A 19,850-nucleotide genomic window follows, 5' to 3' on the forward strand; every position below is an offset into this window, starting at 1 on the left:
CTTATAACTCAATAAGAGATGAAAAGAATACGTGAGGCACACTATTAGGCAGTTCATAGAAGAAATGAATAGAAAATGAAAAATGTTCATTTTTACTAATCAAATCTACATTTGATGATTTTAGGAGATCTATTTTTAAAATGGCAAGACTCTCTTTTTATAAATATGATACAGGCTTTTTTTTTTTTTTTTTTTTTTTTTGCTTGGTATTCAACTTCTTCCCCCTTTCATAAATCACCCCTGGGTGTTTCGGGTCAGTCTGTTAGGTTCTCTGTCTAAGCTTGTGCATTCACAGATGGCTGTTCATTTGTTTTCATTTCCCCAAATATTTTCTAAGTTCCCTGCGGAAACAGACCACATCTTCTCCTCATTTAAAAAAATCTCCCTATAGCATTAGCACAGTACTTAAAAGTGTGTGTCGTCAGATCTTATTAATCATCTTAATTAGGTAGCTCTAGCTCCAAAAATAAAATGGAAAAAAGGACCTTTTTTTGTCAACTGAATTATTACTATAGTAGTTGATATCAGACCAAGTCTTTTTTTTCTTAATTTTATTTCGAAAATTAAATTTAGCAGGGTGACATTGATAAGTAAAAGTATGTAAGTTTCACATAAACATTTCTATAGCATTTAAACTGTTGATTAGGTTGTGTGCCCATCATCCAAAGTCAAATCGTTTTCTATCACCTTATATTTGTCTCTTTTTACACCCTAGTCCAAGTCTTTATGTGAAAAACCTACTGAGGATTTTGTGTATAACATTTTTACTAACTAACTTAATTCCCCAAATGACTCAGTCATTCTTGTTCTTACCCTGTTCTTGTGATTAAGAAAGCCATGGTCATGTTTTTCTCCACTGTGAAACCTCTATTTGTCTTCCTATGAACCACTTGTAGACCAGGGCCTGACACGTAATAGGTGATTGATACATTTTGTTAGAGGAATTCAGCTTGTGCCTGGAAAGTAACTTGTTTACTTTAAAAAGCTTGGGAATGTGTATAGGTTATGACAAATATAAATCGCAAAAAAAAATGATAAAAGCTTTAAAAAAATTAGTGATGTTAACAAGTAAAGCAATTTTAGTAAAGTGAGCCTAAAACCTTACACGATCTTAGTGAGCTTTGATGTTTTATTTGCCATTGATGTTCTTTCTTTTGGTTAAATTGTTTTACTTTTTTCTTAGGTTAAGACATCAGAATTTTACAGGTACTCTCGACAGCTGCGCTACGAAGTTGACCAAGCACTGAATTACTTTCAGAATGTTCACCAGCAGCCTTTGCTGGACATGAAATCAAGCCGCATTCGCTCTGCCAAACCCCAGACTACAGTATTCCGAGGAATGATTGGACACAGCATGGTTAACAGTAAAATACTGCTCCTGAAGAAACCAAGAGTCTGGTGGGAACTCGAGGGCCCCCAAGTACCTCTGCGCCCAGACTGCCTTGCCATTGTCAATAACTTCGTGTTCTTGTTGGGCGGGGAGGAACTCGGCCCAGATGGCGAATTCCATGCTTCATCCAAAGTGTTCAGGTATGACCCAAGACAAAACTCGTGGCTGCGGATGGCAGACATGTCTGTGCCACGCTCAGAATTTGCAGTTGGTGTTATTGGAAAGTTTATTTACGCTGTAGCAGGCAGAACCAGAGATGAGACTTTCTATTCAACAGAGAGATACGATATCACCAATGATAAATGGGAATTCGTGGATCCTTACCCAGTGAACAAATACGGACATGAGGGGACAGTGCTGAATAACAAGCTGTATATCACTGGTGGCATCACCTCATCGTCCACTTCCAAGCAAGTGTGCGTCTTCGACCCCAGCAAAGAAGGCACTGTAGAGCAGCGGACCAGAAGAACTCAAGTTGTTACCAACTGCTGGGAGAACAAGAGCAAGATGAATTACGCAAGATGCTTTCACAAGATGATCTCTTACAATGGCAAGCTTTACGTCTTCGGTGGTGTCTGTGTGATCTTGCGGGCCTCTTTCGAATCTCAGGGCTGCCCTTCCACAGAAGTGTACAACCCAGAGACTGACCAGTGGACCATTTTGGCGTCCATGCCAATTGGTAGAAGTGGCCATGGTGTGACTGTGCTAGACAAACAAATAATGGTTCTTGGAGGCCTTTGCTACAACGGTCATTACAGCGATTCCATTCTCACCTTTGATCCAGAAGAAAACAAGTGGAAGGAAGACGAGTACCCGCGGATGCCCTGCAAGCTGGATGGTTTACAAGTGTGCAACCTGCACTTTCCAGAATACATACTGGACGAGGTCAGGCGCTGCAACTAATGACATCTTCTCACGTCGAAGCCAAACAAAACGCTTGTTTGTGACAGAGTAGTTAATTGAAAACATAAAGGAAAGCCTCACCAGTTTTACTATCAAAGCCATTGGTCTAATACGGTAAAACTTTTCCATTCTGTGCTAGCATCCTTTTTTTTTCAGTGGCCTCAAACTCATGCAATAAGTTAGTTCTAAGCACTAGCTCTTGAAACTACTTCCTGAAGCAGTTTAATAGAATGATCTACTTATCTGGGAAGCTGATTTTATGCTTTAAACATTTCTCTCAGATGTCAGTGTAGAAGTCATGCATCTTCTAAGAGAAGACCTGATAAGTGTCACTCGATGTAATTTCAGTTCCTTTCTTGATCTGAAATCGTTTTGAACTTTTGGTTCACTGTATTTCTGTCTGTTAGACCTTTTGGTTTTATTAAGTTTAAAACTCTTGCCCTTTTTGCATGGCTTTTTGCTGAAAATGCAAAAATATAAATTTTCTACAAAGTTAACTTTTTATATTCAAAACACTATTTCTAAGCTGCCTTCTCTTACTGCATTGTGTTAGTGAAAGTGTATCCATATGTGCATACATCCTATGAATATATAAGGCACATCCTCTTTTACGCCTGGCTAGGATTCTATATTTTTAAGCTAGTGCACTTGCACACACGGTTTGCCATACCTGTTGAATTTTAGGTGTAATGTCTTTTCATGTATTACCATCTATAGAGAATTAAAAATAACTGGAGTCCTCATTTGGTGTCAAAGTAGCCTATCTTCAGTCCATATTGATTCAGTAATGTTTGAACTCTTTATATTCCTGAAACACGTATGGGGTTATGAAAACTAACACTTCATATTTTATTTTCAAAGTACACGTTAGTGCTCCTCATTGATGTATGTCTTCTTATTGAACATGTTTTTCTTTGCAGTCTGTTTAACATTGCCCTGGTTTTAGTGAGAATTGGAGTGGTAGATGACAAGCCCTGGCCCTGCAGCGTGCAAGCACTTTTAAAGAAAATTTAGGTAATGCCAGACTCCTAAATAAAGGCCCCTTAAAAGTAAGTGCAACTTCCATTCTTTACATTCAATAAGGCTGCTGTACCTGTTATTGAATGGAATGTAGCAACTTATGGAAAATTTGAGCTCAGTTTTGACTTAGAGGTAAGAAATAGAATTCTGATCTTACCGGTCATATCTACTGGTTTCTTTAGTACAAAAACCTTAGCAGCACCAGGCATGCAAGCTCTCAGCTTTTGTTTTATTTACTGAAAGCTACTAGCATGAAGGACAGTAACCTCAAAGTTGAGAATGGCTCGAGACTAACTGTTGAAAAGCATTTTGCAGTAAGTGCTTTAGGATTAGCCGCACCTTTCAACGAGAAGGAAAAACATAGTTGACAGAGCTAAGCAAGAATAACCAGGGAATGGCTCATTCAAACTGACGCCGTTTTTTCCTGAGTAGAGTCTATAGCTGATACAGACTAGATCTACACTGGCAAAACTTGCCAGGCCCTAAGATATTGGTGCAATATTGCAATGCCTTCTCTATGGCTGTTGTATAAATTTTCTAATCCCCCCCCCCCCCCTTTTTTTTGCTGCTGCCACCACTGATCATTAGAAGAGTGAAGTCATGGAAATGTGAAGACTTTGTTTTGTTTTTTTGCAGTTAAGTGAGACAACTATAAAAACAAAACCCTGGTTTTAAGCCTCCAAAACTGGAGGCTTAAAGAAATTTGGATTTAAGAAAGAATCAGGTACATTATTAGCTTTTGAAGAAGAAAAGCGGTATTGGTTTTAGAAATCAAGTTAGTATTCTTTTGTATATGAGACTTAAATTTCTATTAAATGATTCTATCATTTGCTTTGTTTTTAAAAATAAAACTGATATCCTTTCCCATGTTAATATGGGTAAAAGTCCTTTTCTACACTTAAAATATCATTTCTAATCATTTTACTTTTGCAAACTAGGATTAGCTTAGTCATTTAAATATTTTTCTAATATATCAGTTGGTTTAGTGTTTTGTACATCTGCTGTCGTGCTTTAAAGAAAATCACAATAATGTCTTCATTAATTTCCTCATTGTTGTCTTTTGCTGGAAAAGACCGAGACAGGGTACCCCTCATCAGGCTTTTACACTCCAGTGGTGGTTCTCTTGAACTGTTGAGATATGACTTCATAGCCCTAGTTAGAGGAAGATCTGGGCAAATGATGGACATTCTTGGCCTTCTATTCCAAAGACAGAAGGCCAAGGTCAAAGTCATGTTTTGGAAAATTTGTGAAATCTTAACTTGAACTAACTCTGGGTTCAGCTTCACACTTAAGTCATGTCTGACCTGATGTTAGCTGTAATCAGTTTTGAGCTTTAAGAATAGTTGCTATTGCGTGGGTTCTTAATGAATGTATGAGAAAATTCTTCTGGTTATATGTAGCACTAATATAGGTTCTTTTAAATCATGGTAACTCACATTCCCTTTTCAAGTTATAGGTTAATTGCTGAAAGAGATTTATTTTTGTTATACTAAACTATGGAAAATTTTTTCATAGATTTTTTTCACATTTTTTTTTGTGCTTCATTTGGAACCATTTTTGTTTATATACATTGTATGTGTTCAAGTAGTAGTTCTTTAAAACTTCAGTTAGATTTGAAACTATTCAGTGCAACTGTTGTCATCTTTATTAATTTTCACTTTACATTTTAAATGCCAGACTACCAAAATAGCTGATTTTCATTAGTGTCATCTGAATTGGAAATGTTTGTTTTCTTCCATGTCTTTGACCTAAGTTTTGAGTTTAATCTGCTTAAAGAAAATTCTTGCACTACAACCTTTTCATAAAACTCAAGATTGTCTCATTGAAGGTTTTGTATCGGAAGAAATACTACTGTTTTTTTTTTGAAAAGCAAAGCTTAATGAATAGAATTATTAGCTTTTCTTGAGACAGCTTTCTCTGTGTCCTCATTCCTCTGCTCTGTGTGAGTGTTGCTATCCTTTGTGAAATACTGACTGAGCCCTTCACTTACCCTTTCTAAAGTAGCACCTTTGGACACCTCGTTCTGGGAAGCCTGCTCGAGTCATAGTAGAGGACACACATTTCTACGGGGAGCAGTGGTAAAAATGGAGAGTTTTGTCTTAATTACAAGAAACTAAGCTTTAAATATTTTATAGCAAATTATTTGAGCTGCATAATCTAAACATGTCAAACGTTCAGTGGGACTATTTTTATATATGTATATGTGGTTGTAGGTCATAACATTTCAGTTTATAATATAAATTGTTATTTCAGTTTATAAGCTATCTCTCAAAAAAGACTAGCTTTCTTGAGAATACATAATTTAAAGTTTTAGATTGAAGTGAAACACAACATAGATAATAGTGAAATTAGATATAATTGAGGGCTAAATAGCAGTAAAACTGCTTGTGCCATTTTGTTTGCCTATTATACACCTTTGATTTTTTTTTGTACTCTGAACATTTTTAGGGATCATACATTTGTTCAATTGGATTAGAGCTGGTTTGGGAATAAATATCTTCTAAAAAGAGATTTATTTTAAAAGCAAAAGTCCCAAGAAATTAGTTTATTCTAAAGTCAAATATTCAATAGACACAGCCCGGAATAGGTAAACTCATGGAAGGCACACCCTTTTGGTGTGCCGGTGTAACTTCACTATTACACGCGGAACATGGAGAGAAGGCCGTCAGCTCTGTCTGTTCCCCCTTCAAATTCTTGGATTTCCTTTTCACATCTTTGGGAACAACTACACGAAAAACCTTATTAACCAGTCTATCAGTAAGGATTAGGAGTTTGCTTTCTGGAGGAATGACCTAGAGAGGTGACCAGAGAGGTTATTTTCTATCTAACTTGTATATGCCTACACCTCTTGGCATACTTTGTCTATTAGAAAACTATTTTGACCTTTATGTACATTTTGGGTCAGTAGTCAAATTAATCCTAGGGCCGATTTAAAAATATTAACAATAATTTAAGGTTTGCCTTTTATACCTGTTTTGAAAGCCTTTACATTTTTGTCAGGTAATATTTCCCAAGCCGTGAATATAATCTATTCAAACATGTTTATGCTATCTGTTCTGTTTTTAAATCGAAAAAAAATGTTAAAAGTGTTTATGAAGAAAAGTTTAAATAAAGTATTTTTCATCTTTAAAACATACTTCTTTACGTCTTGTTATTTACTATCTTTATATAACCCATCATTTTCAAAGTCACTCATGAATTGATCAGCAAGCAGTATCTGTTTTGTTTCCCTTCAATGTGCCAAGGAAGTGCCACAAAAATGTGATCACTGCTGCTTCCAGCCACCGGTTCACGTGAGCATGTCAGAGTGAATTTATCTGCACTTACATGCAATCGAAATTTTATAATGAACCGAGTCACTCAATTTCCACTAACAGATTTTCAGAATGGAAATACAGACTTGAGGGAAAGCATTTAGAAGCCTAAGGCCTTAGTTCGGTAATTTTTAGGTTTCCTTTAGCATTTTTGATTCATTGTTCTTTTCTAATGATTAGCTTTTTGTATTCTTTTAAAAAAAATTTTTTTTACTTTTATTTTCAGAGAGGAGAGAGAATGAGAGAGAGAGAGAGAGAGAGAAGGAGGAGGGAGGAGCAGGAAGCATCAACTCCCATATGTGCCTTGACCAGGCAAGCCCAGGGTTTTGAACCGGCGACCTCAGCATTCCAGGTCGACGCTTTATCCACTGCACCACCACAGGTCAGGCTGATTCACTGTTCTTAACGTCATTTCTGAAACTAGGAACTAGGCAGGAATGAATGGACAACCTCACAAGTGCCTGGATATACGCAGGCCCACGCCTACCTCCTTCAGGACGGACTCTGAGAAGCCTCAGCAGTAGTCCCTCATGCTGGCCTCTAGCCATTTCCAGCCTCTCCCTCTGTCACTTCCTACATTCTATTCTGTTGTGATCTTTTTAAAAAATGGAATTTGGGGGAGTTAGATGTTTTCGGTGTACAATTCAATAAAACTTCATCAGCACACTGTGTCATGTGCCCATCACCCCACGCAAAGTCTCATTCTGTTCCCATTTTGTGTGAATTTCCAGCCTCAAATTATACTTGCTTTCTTTCCCTTTCCCTGCTTGCAAAATCCACTTCTCTTTCAAAGCCCAACTCAAATGCTCGCCCCACCTCCTGCAGCCTGTTCTCTCCCATGGAATTAATTGCTGCTTCTACACTCAACACATTTATAGTCTATTTCATTTTGCATAATAGTTGGGTATAATTCATTCTCCACAACTAGATCATAGTCTATTTGAATGAAAGGACCTTCTTTTATTCCTCTTTGTACCCTTACACCTAGCACGATACTTTTTGTATATAATGGGCACTGAGCTCTAAATGTTTATTGCAGCATGTGACAAATTGCCTGTGAGTTACAGACAGATGCTGTCGGCATTTGGAAGAGAGATACTAGTTCCCCAGGGGTTTTGTCTCTGCTTCTTTCTGTCTACTCACTCCTTGCCCAGTCTCATCCACACCTGTGGCTTACCTCTATTTATGCTGATATCTGTCAAATCTCTATTTCTCAACCCAGAGTTGCAATCGTCTGAACATTTCTCACATGTTTTATCGGAATTTCAAACTGAACAAGTACAAACCTGAATACATAATTCCCTTCCCCAAACCCTGCCCCCTTGTCCTGCACTCCCTGAATTAGGATGTGGCTCTACCATTGCCTGGGAGTGTTCAGGTTCAAAACCTGGGATATGTTTAGCAACGCCTCTCTTCCCCTTCCCCCCAACATCTTGGTTCATCCAGTCCTGTCAGTTACCTCTTCCTTGCCCTCGTTTCTCCATTGATACTTTCCTCATTCAGGCCCTTGTCATTCTTGCTGGCCATCGGGAGCTTTCTTTCTGATCTTCTACCTTCACGGTCCATTTTCTACACTGCTGCCAGCGGGAGCTTTCAAAACCTAAATATCCTGAGATTCAACAGCCCTTAATACTCCATCTTGAGAAAAAGATCCAAACTCCCTAGCCTGCCACACAAGGTCCTCCATTTTTTCCTCGCTTTGTTCCTGTTCAGTCCCCTACACATCCCGTATTCTGGCGATGCAAGCTACTTGGGCTTCCCGAATAGGCCACCTTTTCTCCAGCCTCCCTGCCTTCGTACGTGCTTTTCCCGTTCCTTTCCTGGCTAAGCCTTTGGTCTTCGAGAACCGGCCTGGGCATCATGGCCTCTGTCAAGTCTTCTTTAACCCTTTGGGCCATATGAACTGTGCCCTTGGCTTTACCATAGCACCTTGTGGGTGCCTAGACCGCCCACCTCTGACACTTGACTAGAACTGTCTTCTCTATCCCACTTCTAATTGTACTTTTTTGAGGGCAGACACTGTGTCTTTATTTTCCAAGAGTCTGACTTAACGCCTGGCACATGGTAAGTCCTCCCTAATAAAAATAGAACCCAGAAACTTGGAAGGTCACCAATAAAATGCTCCTGCTGAGGAGGGGCAGCTGTAGTAGCTTGCTTGTCTGCCAAAACGACCTCCCCGAGGAGTTCCCTCTGGTCATTCCCACTGCCGCTGCTCCCGTGTCTGAAAGGTGGACGCACACAGCCGAGGAGTTCCCTCCGGTCATTCCCACTGCCGCTGCTCCCGTGTCTGAAAGGTGGACGCACACAGCCGAGGAGTTCCCTCCGGTCATTCCCACTGCCGCTGCTCCCGTGTCTGAAAGGGGGACGCACACAGCTGAGGAGTTCCCTCCGGTCATTCCCACTGCCGCTGCTCCTGTGTCTGAAAGGTGGACGCACACAGCCGAGGAGTTCCCTCCGGTCATTCCCACTACCTCTGCTCCCGTGTCTGAAAGGGGGACGCACACAGCCGAGGAGTTCCCTCCGGTCATTCCCACTACCTCTGCTCCCGTGTCTGAAAGGTGGACGCACACAGCCATCACAGTTGTCAGCAGACACATCTTCCCTTCCCTTAACATGGTAGTTCTGGGCCAGGTGGAAAATATCGAGTGAAATAGGCCAAAAGCACACCATTAATTCCATGAAATGCTCTGTGGCGGAAACAGGTGACTGGTGGGCACAATCTTGAGAAACACTACATAAGATGTCTTTTTTCTTAGACAGTCTCGACGAACAACTTATTAAAGGCTCTGAGAAGTCCTGGTGTTAACTCATTTTGATTTTGTTTTTTTTCAGTGTAAACCAAACATTTGACCACTGAGCTCCTTCTCATGGAATATATATGATCCATGAATGTTCTTGCGAAAGCTACACTAAGGAATAAGCAAAAGAGAACAAGTAGAAAGGACCATTAATTCAGTTACCCTGGTCTATAAGATAGGACTTCTTCCTGCAGGTCCAGTTAGTTTCCAAGCTGAAGTTGACATTTAGCCACAGTGATGTTACCCTGGGGATTTCACATCTCAAGGAGGGTCCCACCTTCTCTTTCTGGGGGTCGAATGCATTTGTGTAATTATTTGTACAACCTTGTATGGTTTAAGGAGCAGGACTTCCAGAATGGCCAGGTGAAGAGCTCAGCAGGTCTCCCTAAAAAGCAATGTTGAAAATGAACAAGCTTGTCAAAAAATGTAGACCAAAGGCATACACACTGAGAAGTACTTATTCAAGAAAATGCACTAAAGCTCACCAAGAGCTGTGGGATTCGGATCATTTTGCCTGGGGCTGTTTCCATCCCAACGCCCCTTCCCCTGGCTTTGTGGCACAGAAGTTCTACCAGGGCCAGCAGAGGGATCTGGCTTTATTTGGAGTGGAGTATGGAGAATGCCATGTGTCACTGTGGCCAACACTGCAGCTAGAATGAGGTCTCAACAGTGATAGAGTTTAGTAATAAACTGGCGGCCAGAGCAGCCAGGAATTTAACAGGAGATCTAGGGAGTGAGACAGCCTACTTTATCCCTGGTGGCCCAGAAGGCCTTGCTCTGTGTGTACCTAAGGGGAGGCCTAAGAGGGCCAAAGCAAGGTACTTGCCCCTGGCTGGGTGTGAGGCCTTGCGGACACAGAAAATATTTGGAATACACTTGGAAATTGTTCGAACTTTGAACGCATTCCCCAGATCACACAGATTTATCAGCAAAGGGTGAAGAAGCCCTACTGGCTCAAAGTGTGTAAGTGCAACTTCTGACCAATCACTGGCTGACCACTAAGCTATGCTGACTCGGGTGATCCTTTGGAATCTAAGCTTAAACATAAGAATTCTTAAAAACAAACTAAACAGAGATATCAGTGGCCATACACGAGGGTGGGGACGGGGGGGGGGTAAGTGAGTGGAGAATAAATTCCACAGAATTCCTCCAGGCTAATCACTAAACATACCACACCAAGAAAAAGCAAAAACCACCACACGGAATCTAGAGTTACTACAATATTACCTAAAATGTGAAGTTTCCAAAAAAAGAATTAGGAGACATGCAAAGAAACTGGAAAGGGTAACCCATACCCAGAAAGTCAATAGAAAACTCTCAGAGGGTTCAGTGTTAGGGGGAGCAGTATAATTATAGTTTTGTGTCCTGTATTTCACAAAATTGTTTTAGAAACAATTTCAAAAAGTCACTACAATTTCTTTGAAAATATTTTTAGTGACTGTTAGTGTTCTATAATATGGCTATGTGATAATTTATCTAATCATGCTCCTACTGTGAGATATAACTGCATTTTAAAGTAGTTCTTTCATTTGATTTATATATTATATATTATCTATACTTCCAATTATTTTTGAATGTAGTTTTCTAAAGATGGGATAAAAAAGGAACTATTTAAAGTCCCTGACAAATATTGCTAGATGAAGCATCAGGGAAGTTGTATAATATTTGACCCACATCAGTAGCGAATATAAATTTTTTTATTACCACATCCTATACTTGAAAAAGAAATTTAAAAAATCATTAGTAATCTAATAGGTGAAAGTTGTATTTTCATTTTTATTTCTTTGATTACAGTGAGTGTTGAGTAATTTTTCACATCTATTTGCTAATATGTCCTATGAATTCCTGTTCATATCATTTATGCATTTTTAGTGGTATTTTGGTGTTTTATTATGGATTTGGGAGGATTCCTCAGCAACTATGCTTTCCACACAAGTGTACTATCCCAAATGATGACTAGTATCTTTAATTATTGGGATGATTTAAAAATATCGTATAATAAAATTCCATTGAATGTGGAAAGTGAATAAAACAATTTAAAGAAAACAAAAGGGATGGGAATTATAGTGATGGAACAAAATGATTAAGAATCAAGGGTTTAAAATAGTTTTGTGCACCTGACCAGGCGGCGGCGCAGTGGATAGAGCGTCGGACTGGGATGCAGAGGACCCAGGTTCGAGACCCTGAGGTCGCCAGCTTCAGCGCGGGCTTATCTGGTTTGAGCAAAAAGCTCATCAGCTTGAACCCAAGATCGCTGGCTTGAGCAAGGGGTTACTCAGTCTGCTGAAGGTCCGTGGTCAAGGCACATATGAGAAAGCAATCAATGAAAAACTAAGGTATTGCAACTTGCAATGAAAAACTAATGATTGATGCTTCTCATCTGCCTCCGTTCCTGTCTGTCTATCCCTCTCACTGACTCACTCTCTGTCTCTGTAAAAAAAATAAATTAATTAAAATAAAATAAAATAAAATAGTTTTGTGCTTCTTTTGACAGAGAGAGACTCAGAGAGAGGGATTGACAGGAAGGGAGAGAGATGAGAAGCATCAATTCTTTGTTGCAGCACCTTAGTTGTTCATTGATTGCTTTCTCATATGTGCCTTGACCAAGGGGTTACAGCAGAGCGAGTGACCCCTTGCTCAAGCCATTGACCTTTGGGCTCAAGCCAGCAACCATGGGGTCATGCCTATGATCCCAGACTCAAGCCAGCAACCCCACACTCAAGCTGGTGAGCCTGCACTCAAGCCAGCGACCTTGGGGTTTCAAACCTAGGTCATTTGCATCCCAGTCTGATGATCTATCCACTGTACCACCACCTGGCGCAGTGATAGGAGGAGAGAGAGACAGACTCCTGCATGCACTCTGACCAGGATCCACCTGGTAACCACTGTCTGGGGCCAATACTCGAATCAACTGAGCTATCCTCAGCGCCCAGGGATTATTCTCAAACCGGTCCCAATTGAGCCACTGGCTGCGAGAAAGAGAGAGAGAAGGAAAAGAGAATCAGATGGTCACTTCTTCTATGTACCCTGACTGGGGATTGAACAGGATGTTCTCATGCCGGGCCAACACTCTATCCACAAGTCAACCAGCCAGGGCCAAAATAGTGGGGGGTTTTTGTTTTGTTTTTTTTTTCTAATTTTTTTTTTTGCACTTCTTTGAAGCTGGAAACGGGGAGAGACAGCCAGACAGACTCCCGCATGCGCCCGACCAGGATCCACCCGGCGCGCTCACCAGGGGGCGACGCTCTGCCCACCAGGGGGCGATGCTCTGCCCCTCCGGAGCGTCGCTCTGTCGCGATCAGAGCCACTCCAGCACCTGGGGCAGAGGCCAAGGAGCCATCCCCAGCACCGGGGCCATCCTTGCTCCAATGGAGCCTCGCTGCGGGAGGGGAAGAGAGAGACAGAGAGGAAGGAGAGGGGGAGGGATGGAAAAGCAGATGGACGCTTCTCCTGTGTGCCCTGGCCGGGAATTGAACCCAGGACCCCTGCACGCCAGGCCGATGCTCCACCACTGAGCCAACCGGCCAGGGCCAAAAATAGTGTTTTTTAAAAATCTCAATTCCATATGTCCCAAATAAATGTCCAACCTGAAAGAATACAGTCCAACTTCATATACATTTTATGTGGTATGTTATTGGCCCTTTTTAGAAAATGGGATTAATTATACTGGGGAACAAAATTTTTGTTGCATCCACAAAAACACTTGTTCTTACCTAATTTGAGTGTGCTGATCTCAAATCTGACATTAGTTTTTCTCTGTAAGCTACAGGTTTTTTTGCAGTTCAAGATTTTAGGTTTTCATCTTATTGTAAAATTTTCAACATTTAGTTTAACATAATGAAGTAGAATGTCTTCTTGGGCATCATCTTTGCGAAAATATAATAATTTATATAATGCAGTAAATACACTAATACACTAAAAGATATGATTGAATCAGAATTTGTCAACAACTTCAAAATAGAACATATTAAAACACTTATTTTAATCATAAAATTTGTGCAAAACTTAAATTCTATTCAGGCAAAAATTTGCGTTTGTAGCTCTTGTGTTTGTGTACTTGTTGAGGACAATCTTGTTTGATGCTCCAGCAGTAGTCTGCTCATCACTAACAGCTCCAAGATTTTCGGGAAACTTATCAAGGTGACTGTTCAGGAAGTGAATTTTAATGCTCATGTTACATCCAATGTCGCAGAAAGCCAACAGCATCCTTTGAACCAGAAGTTCATAGTTTTCTGCTTTTTTGTTGCCAAGGAAGTTCTTTGTAGCTGTCACAAAAGACTGCCATGCTACTTTCTCTCCTTATTCATCTTCCTGGCAAATTCTTCGTCACATATGAGGGTTTGAATTTGAGGTCCATCGAATACACCTGCTTTTATCTTCTTGAAAGACAAGGCAGGAAAAGCAGAAATAATATGTTGAAAGCATTCACTTTCTCTATTCAAAGCCTGAACAAACTGCTTCATTAAGCCAAGTCTGATGTGAAGTGGGAGAAAAATGATCCTCGATTAACTACAGGTTTATTCACAATATTTTGCATCCCTAGTTCCAGAACTTCATGTTTCAGCCACTCCTTCTGTGTCCAGTGTTTCTCCCGAGCTCGGCTGTCCCACAAACACAGAAAGCAAGGATACTTCATGAAACCTCTCTGTTGTCCTAGCCAGAAATTTACCATTTTAAGATCCACACAAATGATCCAGTTATGCTCCTCATACTTCAGAAAGTCGAGGACAATTTTTATGTCATTATAATCTTCTCGCAGATGAGCTGAATAACCAATTGGAACCACTGCATAAACATTACCGTTATGGCCTGACCTATGGTGGTGCAGTGGATTAAGCGTTGACCTGGAACACTGAGGTCACTGGTTCGAAACCCTGGGCTTGCCTGGTCAAGGCACATATAGGAGTTGATGCTTCCTGCTCCTCCCCCTACCTCTCACTCTCCTCTCTAAAAATGAATAAATTAAAAACAAAACATTACCGTTGTGTAGGAGAACATATTTCAGACTCCGTTTAGAGCTGTCAAGAAATAGCCGCCATTCTGTTGGATTGTAAGTGGTAACACCTAGCTGATATCATGACAGTAAACAAAGTGTTTGTCTTCGGAAAAAAAGTCCACAAAAACTTGTTCACGCTTCCTGAAATGGGATACTTTAGCTGACCGGTGAAGTACATTCTTTTCTTGAAGCCTAGAGGCTAATAACTCAGCTGTTTTCTTTGAGAGGCCCAAATCTCTTACTAAGTCATTCAATGCGGGTTGGTAAACTGCTGAGGGGTTAAGGACTGCTTGGCATCAGAAGAAGACCCTTCAGATTCTACAACCATTTCCTCATGCATCTTATCAAAATACACTTGATCACTATGTTCACTTTCTTCATCCTTAGAAGAAATAAAACCATTGAAAACTGGAACCGGGAGTGTCTCAGAGTGTGGGATAGGTCGTATTGCTGAAGAAATATTAGGATATGCCATGATATGCCGTTTTTTCTTGCCGATGCCCTTTGTATGGATCAGACAGAAATAATAGTCACTGCTGTGGCTCTTAGGTTCACGCCAAACCATGGGAATATCAAAAGGCATTCCTTTGCATTTTCCTTTTGTCCAGTCACGAAGCATTTCCTCACAATTATGACACACAATATGAGGAGCCCAATTCTTGTCTTGATTGCCAAGGGGAACTTGAAAATAGGCAATATATGCACATGTCACAAATGATGAAATATTGCGCCTTTGACGTTGAAGTGTGTAACAACCACATATATAACAGAAGGTGTCAGGACTATTCTTACATTTACGCCCACTCGAAAAAGCCATGATTCAATCTTAAAACAAAATAAGAGGGTGTTTTTATCAGATAATAATTTTTACATTTAAAAACAACTACAATTATGTAAAAGTGATGTTTGTAAAACATTAATTGCCTTGTGGTTATGTTCAATCCAAGAGTCGTTGCCCTTTAACTCCAATTTAAAAACTAATGCATGCCAGTAACTGTAACAAAAAGAAATTAAAATTGCATAAAAACTGGAGCATGCACCAAAAAACGGATTTCAGATTTGGAATCAGCGATGCAGACATATATAGAAACAGTTCTAAAACCTCATGCAATAGAAAATGAAAAAAAAAATTTGTTCCCCAGTGTTATCCATAACATTTTAAATTTCTTTTTATTTTGTATTCAAATTTCCTAGTTAAATTTAAATTTGCTTCTTCAATGCCTTTTAGCATCTCTTAATTATACAAATATGGACTTTCAAATGATTGTTTACTATATAGATTTTTGACAATGAATCATTTTTGTATTCCTGAAACAAAATTAATGTGTTGAAAATTTCTAAAACATCAGATACATTGAAGAGATAGGAGCAGCTAATAAAAATATTGAGAAAGCCATGGTACAGGGACCAAAATAACCCTATTCAAAAGTGAACAGCATTCTCCTTAGATCTGGGGGTGAGAGGTTTGAATGGAAACATGCATTCAAACTTATTGTTAGTGAATGCCTGCTATGTGTACTTGTGGGAGTGAACAAGATTCACTCTGCTCTCAATCTAATGAGGAATATAAGTAACTCAAAATCACTTAAGGCAAGGGATAAAAATGAGGCAAGAGATAAAGAGAGGAAAAAGCAGGGGGTCGTGGGAGCTCAGTTACAATCACTATTGATTAGAATCAGGAGAGGTTCACGGAGGAGCTAGCGTTTCTACTTGGTCATTGAGATTAAGCAGGGTTTCTCTAAGCAGAGAATATAGAAAAGGATTCTCAAGAAAGGATATGCAGCCTGACCAGGCGGTGGCGCAGTGGGTAGAGTGTCAGATTGGGATGCAGAGGACCCAGGTTCGAGACCCCGAGGTCACCAGCTTGAGCGAGGGCTCATCTGGTTTGAGCAAAGCTCACCAGCTTGGACCCAAGGTCGCTGGCTCAAGCAAGGGGTTACTCACACTGCTGTAAGCCCCTGGTCAAGGCACATACGAGAAAGCAATCAATGAACAACTAAGGTCTCGCAATGAAAAACTGATGATTGATGCTTCTCATCTCTCTCTGTTCCTGTCTGTCTGTCCCTACCTATCCCTCTCTCTGACTCTCTCTGTTCCTGTAAAAAAAAAAGAAAAAAAGAAAGGATATGCAAAGAAGCATGGGAGGTCCCACAAGGCAGAGGCTCCTAACCCAGGCATGCACCCAGATCCAGCCTATTGGTCTTTTATTCAAATGGATTCTGGTGGAAATGACATAAAGTAGCATCTAGTAAAATTTGCTATGAATGAAAGAAGTGGGTAAAGACCCATTTTAACTCATGAAATTTTTTTTTTTTATTATAAAACACTGACCATGGAAATTTAGACTCTATAAAAATAATCAACACAGTTTCTCTGGCCAGATAGCTCGGTTGGTAAGAGCATCATTCTGAAGCACAGAGGTTGCTGGTTCAATCCCCAGTCAGAGCACATACAGGGACAGATCCATGTTCTCCTCTCTCTCTCTCTCTCTCTCTCTCTGAAATCAATAAAATAAACATTAAACAATAATCAACACAGTAAAACTAACAATGGCGAAGATCTTATACAATTAAACTTGTAGTCTTTTAAAAATTCATACTTAGTGATTTCAGAGAGAGAGGGGAAGGGAGAGAAACATCAATTTGTTGTTCCACTTATTTATGCATCCATTGGTTGACCACTGTATGTGGTCTAACCAGGGGCCAAACCCACAACTTTGGCATATTGGGATGATGCTCTAACCCACTGAGCAACCTGGCTGGGGCTCACCGGTAGTCTTAGGTTGGGCTCCCTGGAAGCTGACTCCATGATAAGAATAAGAGTGTTAAGTAATTTATTTGTGTCGTCATTCCAGAAAACAGCAGGGAGCAGGGGACTAAGACAGGGACTGGGATGGCCAGTAAGGGTACATCATCAAGCAGATTTCAATGGGGGTGGGGCGGTGAATGGGCTTAATCCTCCCTCTCTAGGCAACTGGGGAAAAAGGTGTAGAACATGCCTCAGAGTAATCCCACCAGAGGACAAGGAAGCTGGGGTATCCATCCTCCAACTGCCATGTGTCACCAGCACATTAACCCAAGCACTTCTGGCCCAGGGTGTCCAGGCTGAGAGAATGCTCAGATGGGAAGTTGCAGGTGTCTGTGCACAGAAGCCAACCACCCGTCTCATGTACTGATGGGTAGTGCCAACAGGGTATGGGCAGGCCGCCATGGCTGTTTGTGACATTGTTATTGACACAAAACTACTGGAAGAATTAATCTTGACAAAATCTAGGCCCACAGAATTTGCACCACAGGCAACTGGTAGGCATAATTGCTATAAAAGTAAACCTATCTATAAGAGGATAAAATTTAAAATAATTTGCCCTGGCTAAACAGCTCAGTGGGTTAGAACATCATCCCAAAGCACAGAGGTTGCTGGTTCAATCCCCATCAGAGAATATACAGGGACATATTGATGTTCTTATCTCTCTCCATCTCTCCCTTCCTCTCTCTCAAATCAATAAAATAAACATTAAAAAAATAAAAAATTTCAGTTGGACAAATTTTATAACAAATCGTCATAGTGACATTTTATGACTAAACATTTTCCAGATGAAAATAATTTCAGTAATTCTTTTTTTAGAGACAGAGACAGAGAGAGAGATAAACAGGAAGAGAGAGATAAGAAGCATCATCTCGTAGTTGCTTCACTTAGTTGTTCATTGACTGCTTCTCATAAGTGCCCTCCTCAAGTCAGCAACCATGGAATCATGTCGATTATCCCACGCTCACCTGACCAGGCAGTGGTGCAGTGGATAGAGCATCGGACTGGGATGCGGAGGACCCAGGTTCGAGATCCCGAGGTCCCCAACTTGAGTGCGGGCTCATCTTGTTTGAGCAAAGCTCACCAGCTTGGACCCAAGGTCGCTGGCTCGAGCAAGGAGTTACTCGGTCTGCTGAACGCCCATGGTCAAGGCACATATGAGAAAGCAATCAATGAACAACTAAGGTGTCGCTACAAAAAACTAATGATTGATGCTTCTCATCTCTCTCCGTTCCTGTCTGTCTGTCCCTATCTATCCCTCTCTCTGACTCTCTCTCTGTCTCTGTAAAAAAATAAAAAATAAAAAATAAAATATTATCCCACGCTCCCTGCACTCAAGCCAGGTGAGCCCACGCTCAAGTTGGTGACCTTGAGGTTTCAAACCTGGGACCTCAGCTCTATCCACTGTGCCACCACTGCTCAGACATCAGAAATTCTTTTTTTTTCTTTTACAGGGACAGAGATAGAGTCAGAGAGAGGGATAGATAGGGACAGACAGACAGGAACGGAGAGAGACGAGAAGCATCAATTATCAATTTTTTGTTGCGACACCTTAGTTGTTCATTGATTGCTTTCTCATATGTGCCTTGACCATGGGCCTACAGCTGACCGAGTAACCCCTTGCTCGAGCCAGTGACCTTGGGCTCAAGCTGGTGAGCTTTTTTGCTCAAACCAGATGAGCCAGTGCTCAAGCTGGTGACCTCGGGGTCTCAAACCTGGGTCCTCCGCATCCCAGTCCGATGCTCTATCCACTGCACGACTGCCTGATTAGGCAGGCGTCAATAATTCTTGATCTGTTCACAAATTGGTAGTTACAGAATAGTCATGGGGATGTAAAATACAGCATAGAAAATAGAGTCAATAATATTGTAATAACTGGTGCAAGGTCGGTATTGAAAATATTGGGGGGAACACTTAGTAAAGTATATAATCATCTAACCATTTTGCTGTCCACTTGAAATCAATAAAAATAATATTGGATGTCAACTCTAATTGAAAATTTAAGATGAGAAGCAAAAGAAAATAATTTCAATAAAATAAAAGCAAATAAAAATACTAGAAACATTTAACCTGAATTCCATACAAAATTAGTATCAGCCTGACTTGTGGCACAGTGGATAAAGCATCAACCTGGAATGCTGAGATCGTCGGTTCCAAACTCCGGGCTTGCCCATTCAAGGCACACACAAGGAGCAACTACTACACGTTGATGCTTCCTACTCCTCCCCCTTCTTCTCTCTCTCTCTCTCCTCTCTCGAAAATCAATGGATAAAATCATTTTTCAAAAAAGAAAATTAATATCAAGGAATTAAATTAATTTGAATTTGCTCAGGAAAATATGTTCTCCATCAAATTTCATCGATGCTGGCAGGACTCTGATTAGGGTGTTTTCACTCACAAACACGGAGTCACAGTGTCCTCAGGCTCACAACAAGAGGATGGAAACATCCTGCTCTTGAGTTGCTAGAGGCCAAAAACTGCAGAGGATTTGTGCCAGGGGAAACTGCATGGGTAACTGCAGAGTGGAAAAGCATATGGAATGCTTTGGGAATGACGAATTCCTCACTGATGGAGCTATGGGAGCAGATGTTAAGCAAAAAAAAAAAAAAAAAAAAAAAAAAAAA

General features: G+C 40.5%; 1 protein-coding gene across 4 annotated transcripts in view; it reads left to right on the plus strand.

Annotated features, from left to right (window-relative positions):
- Window positions 1–6,422, plus strand: part of KLHL15 (kelch like family member 15) — a 35,780-nt gene extending 29,358 nt beyond the window's left edge. For all 4 annotated transcript variants that reach the window (XM_066248893.1, XM_066248892.1, XM_066248895.1 and 1 more), the window contains one exon: window positions 1,184–6,422. In XM_066248893.1, the coding sequence (XP_066104990.1) occupies window positions 1,184–2,293 (1,110 nt within the window). In that variant the 3' untranslated portion in view covers window positions 2,294–6,422. The remainder of the gene's footprint in view (window positions 1–1,183) is intronic.
- The last annotated feature ends 13,428 nt before the right edge of the window (window positions 6,423–19,850 follow it).

Source organism: Saccopteryx bilineata, chromosome X (assembly GCF_036850765.1).
Source record: "Saccopteryx bilineata isolate mSacBil1 chromosome X, mSacBil1_pri_phased_curated, whole genome shotgun sequence".
NCBI lineage: Eukaryota > Metazoa > Chordata > Mammalia > Chiroptera > Emballonuridae > Saccopteryx > Saccopteryx bilineata.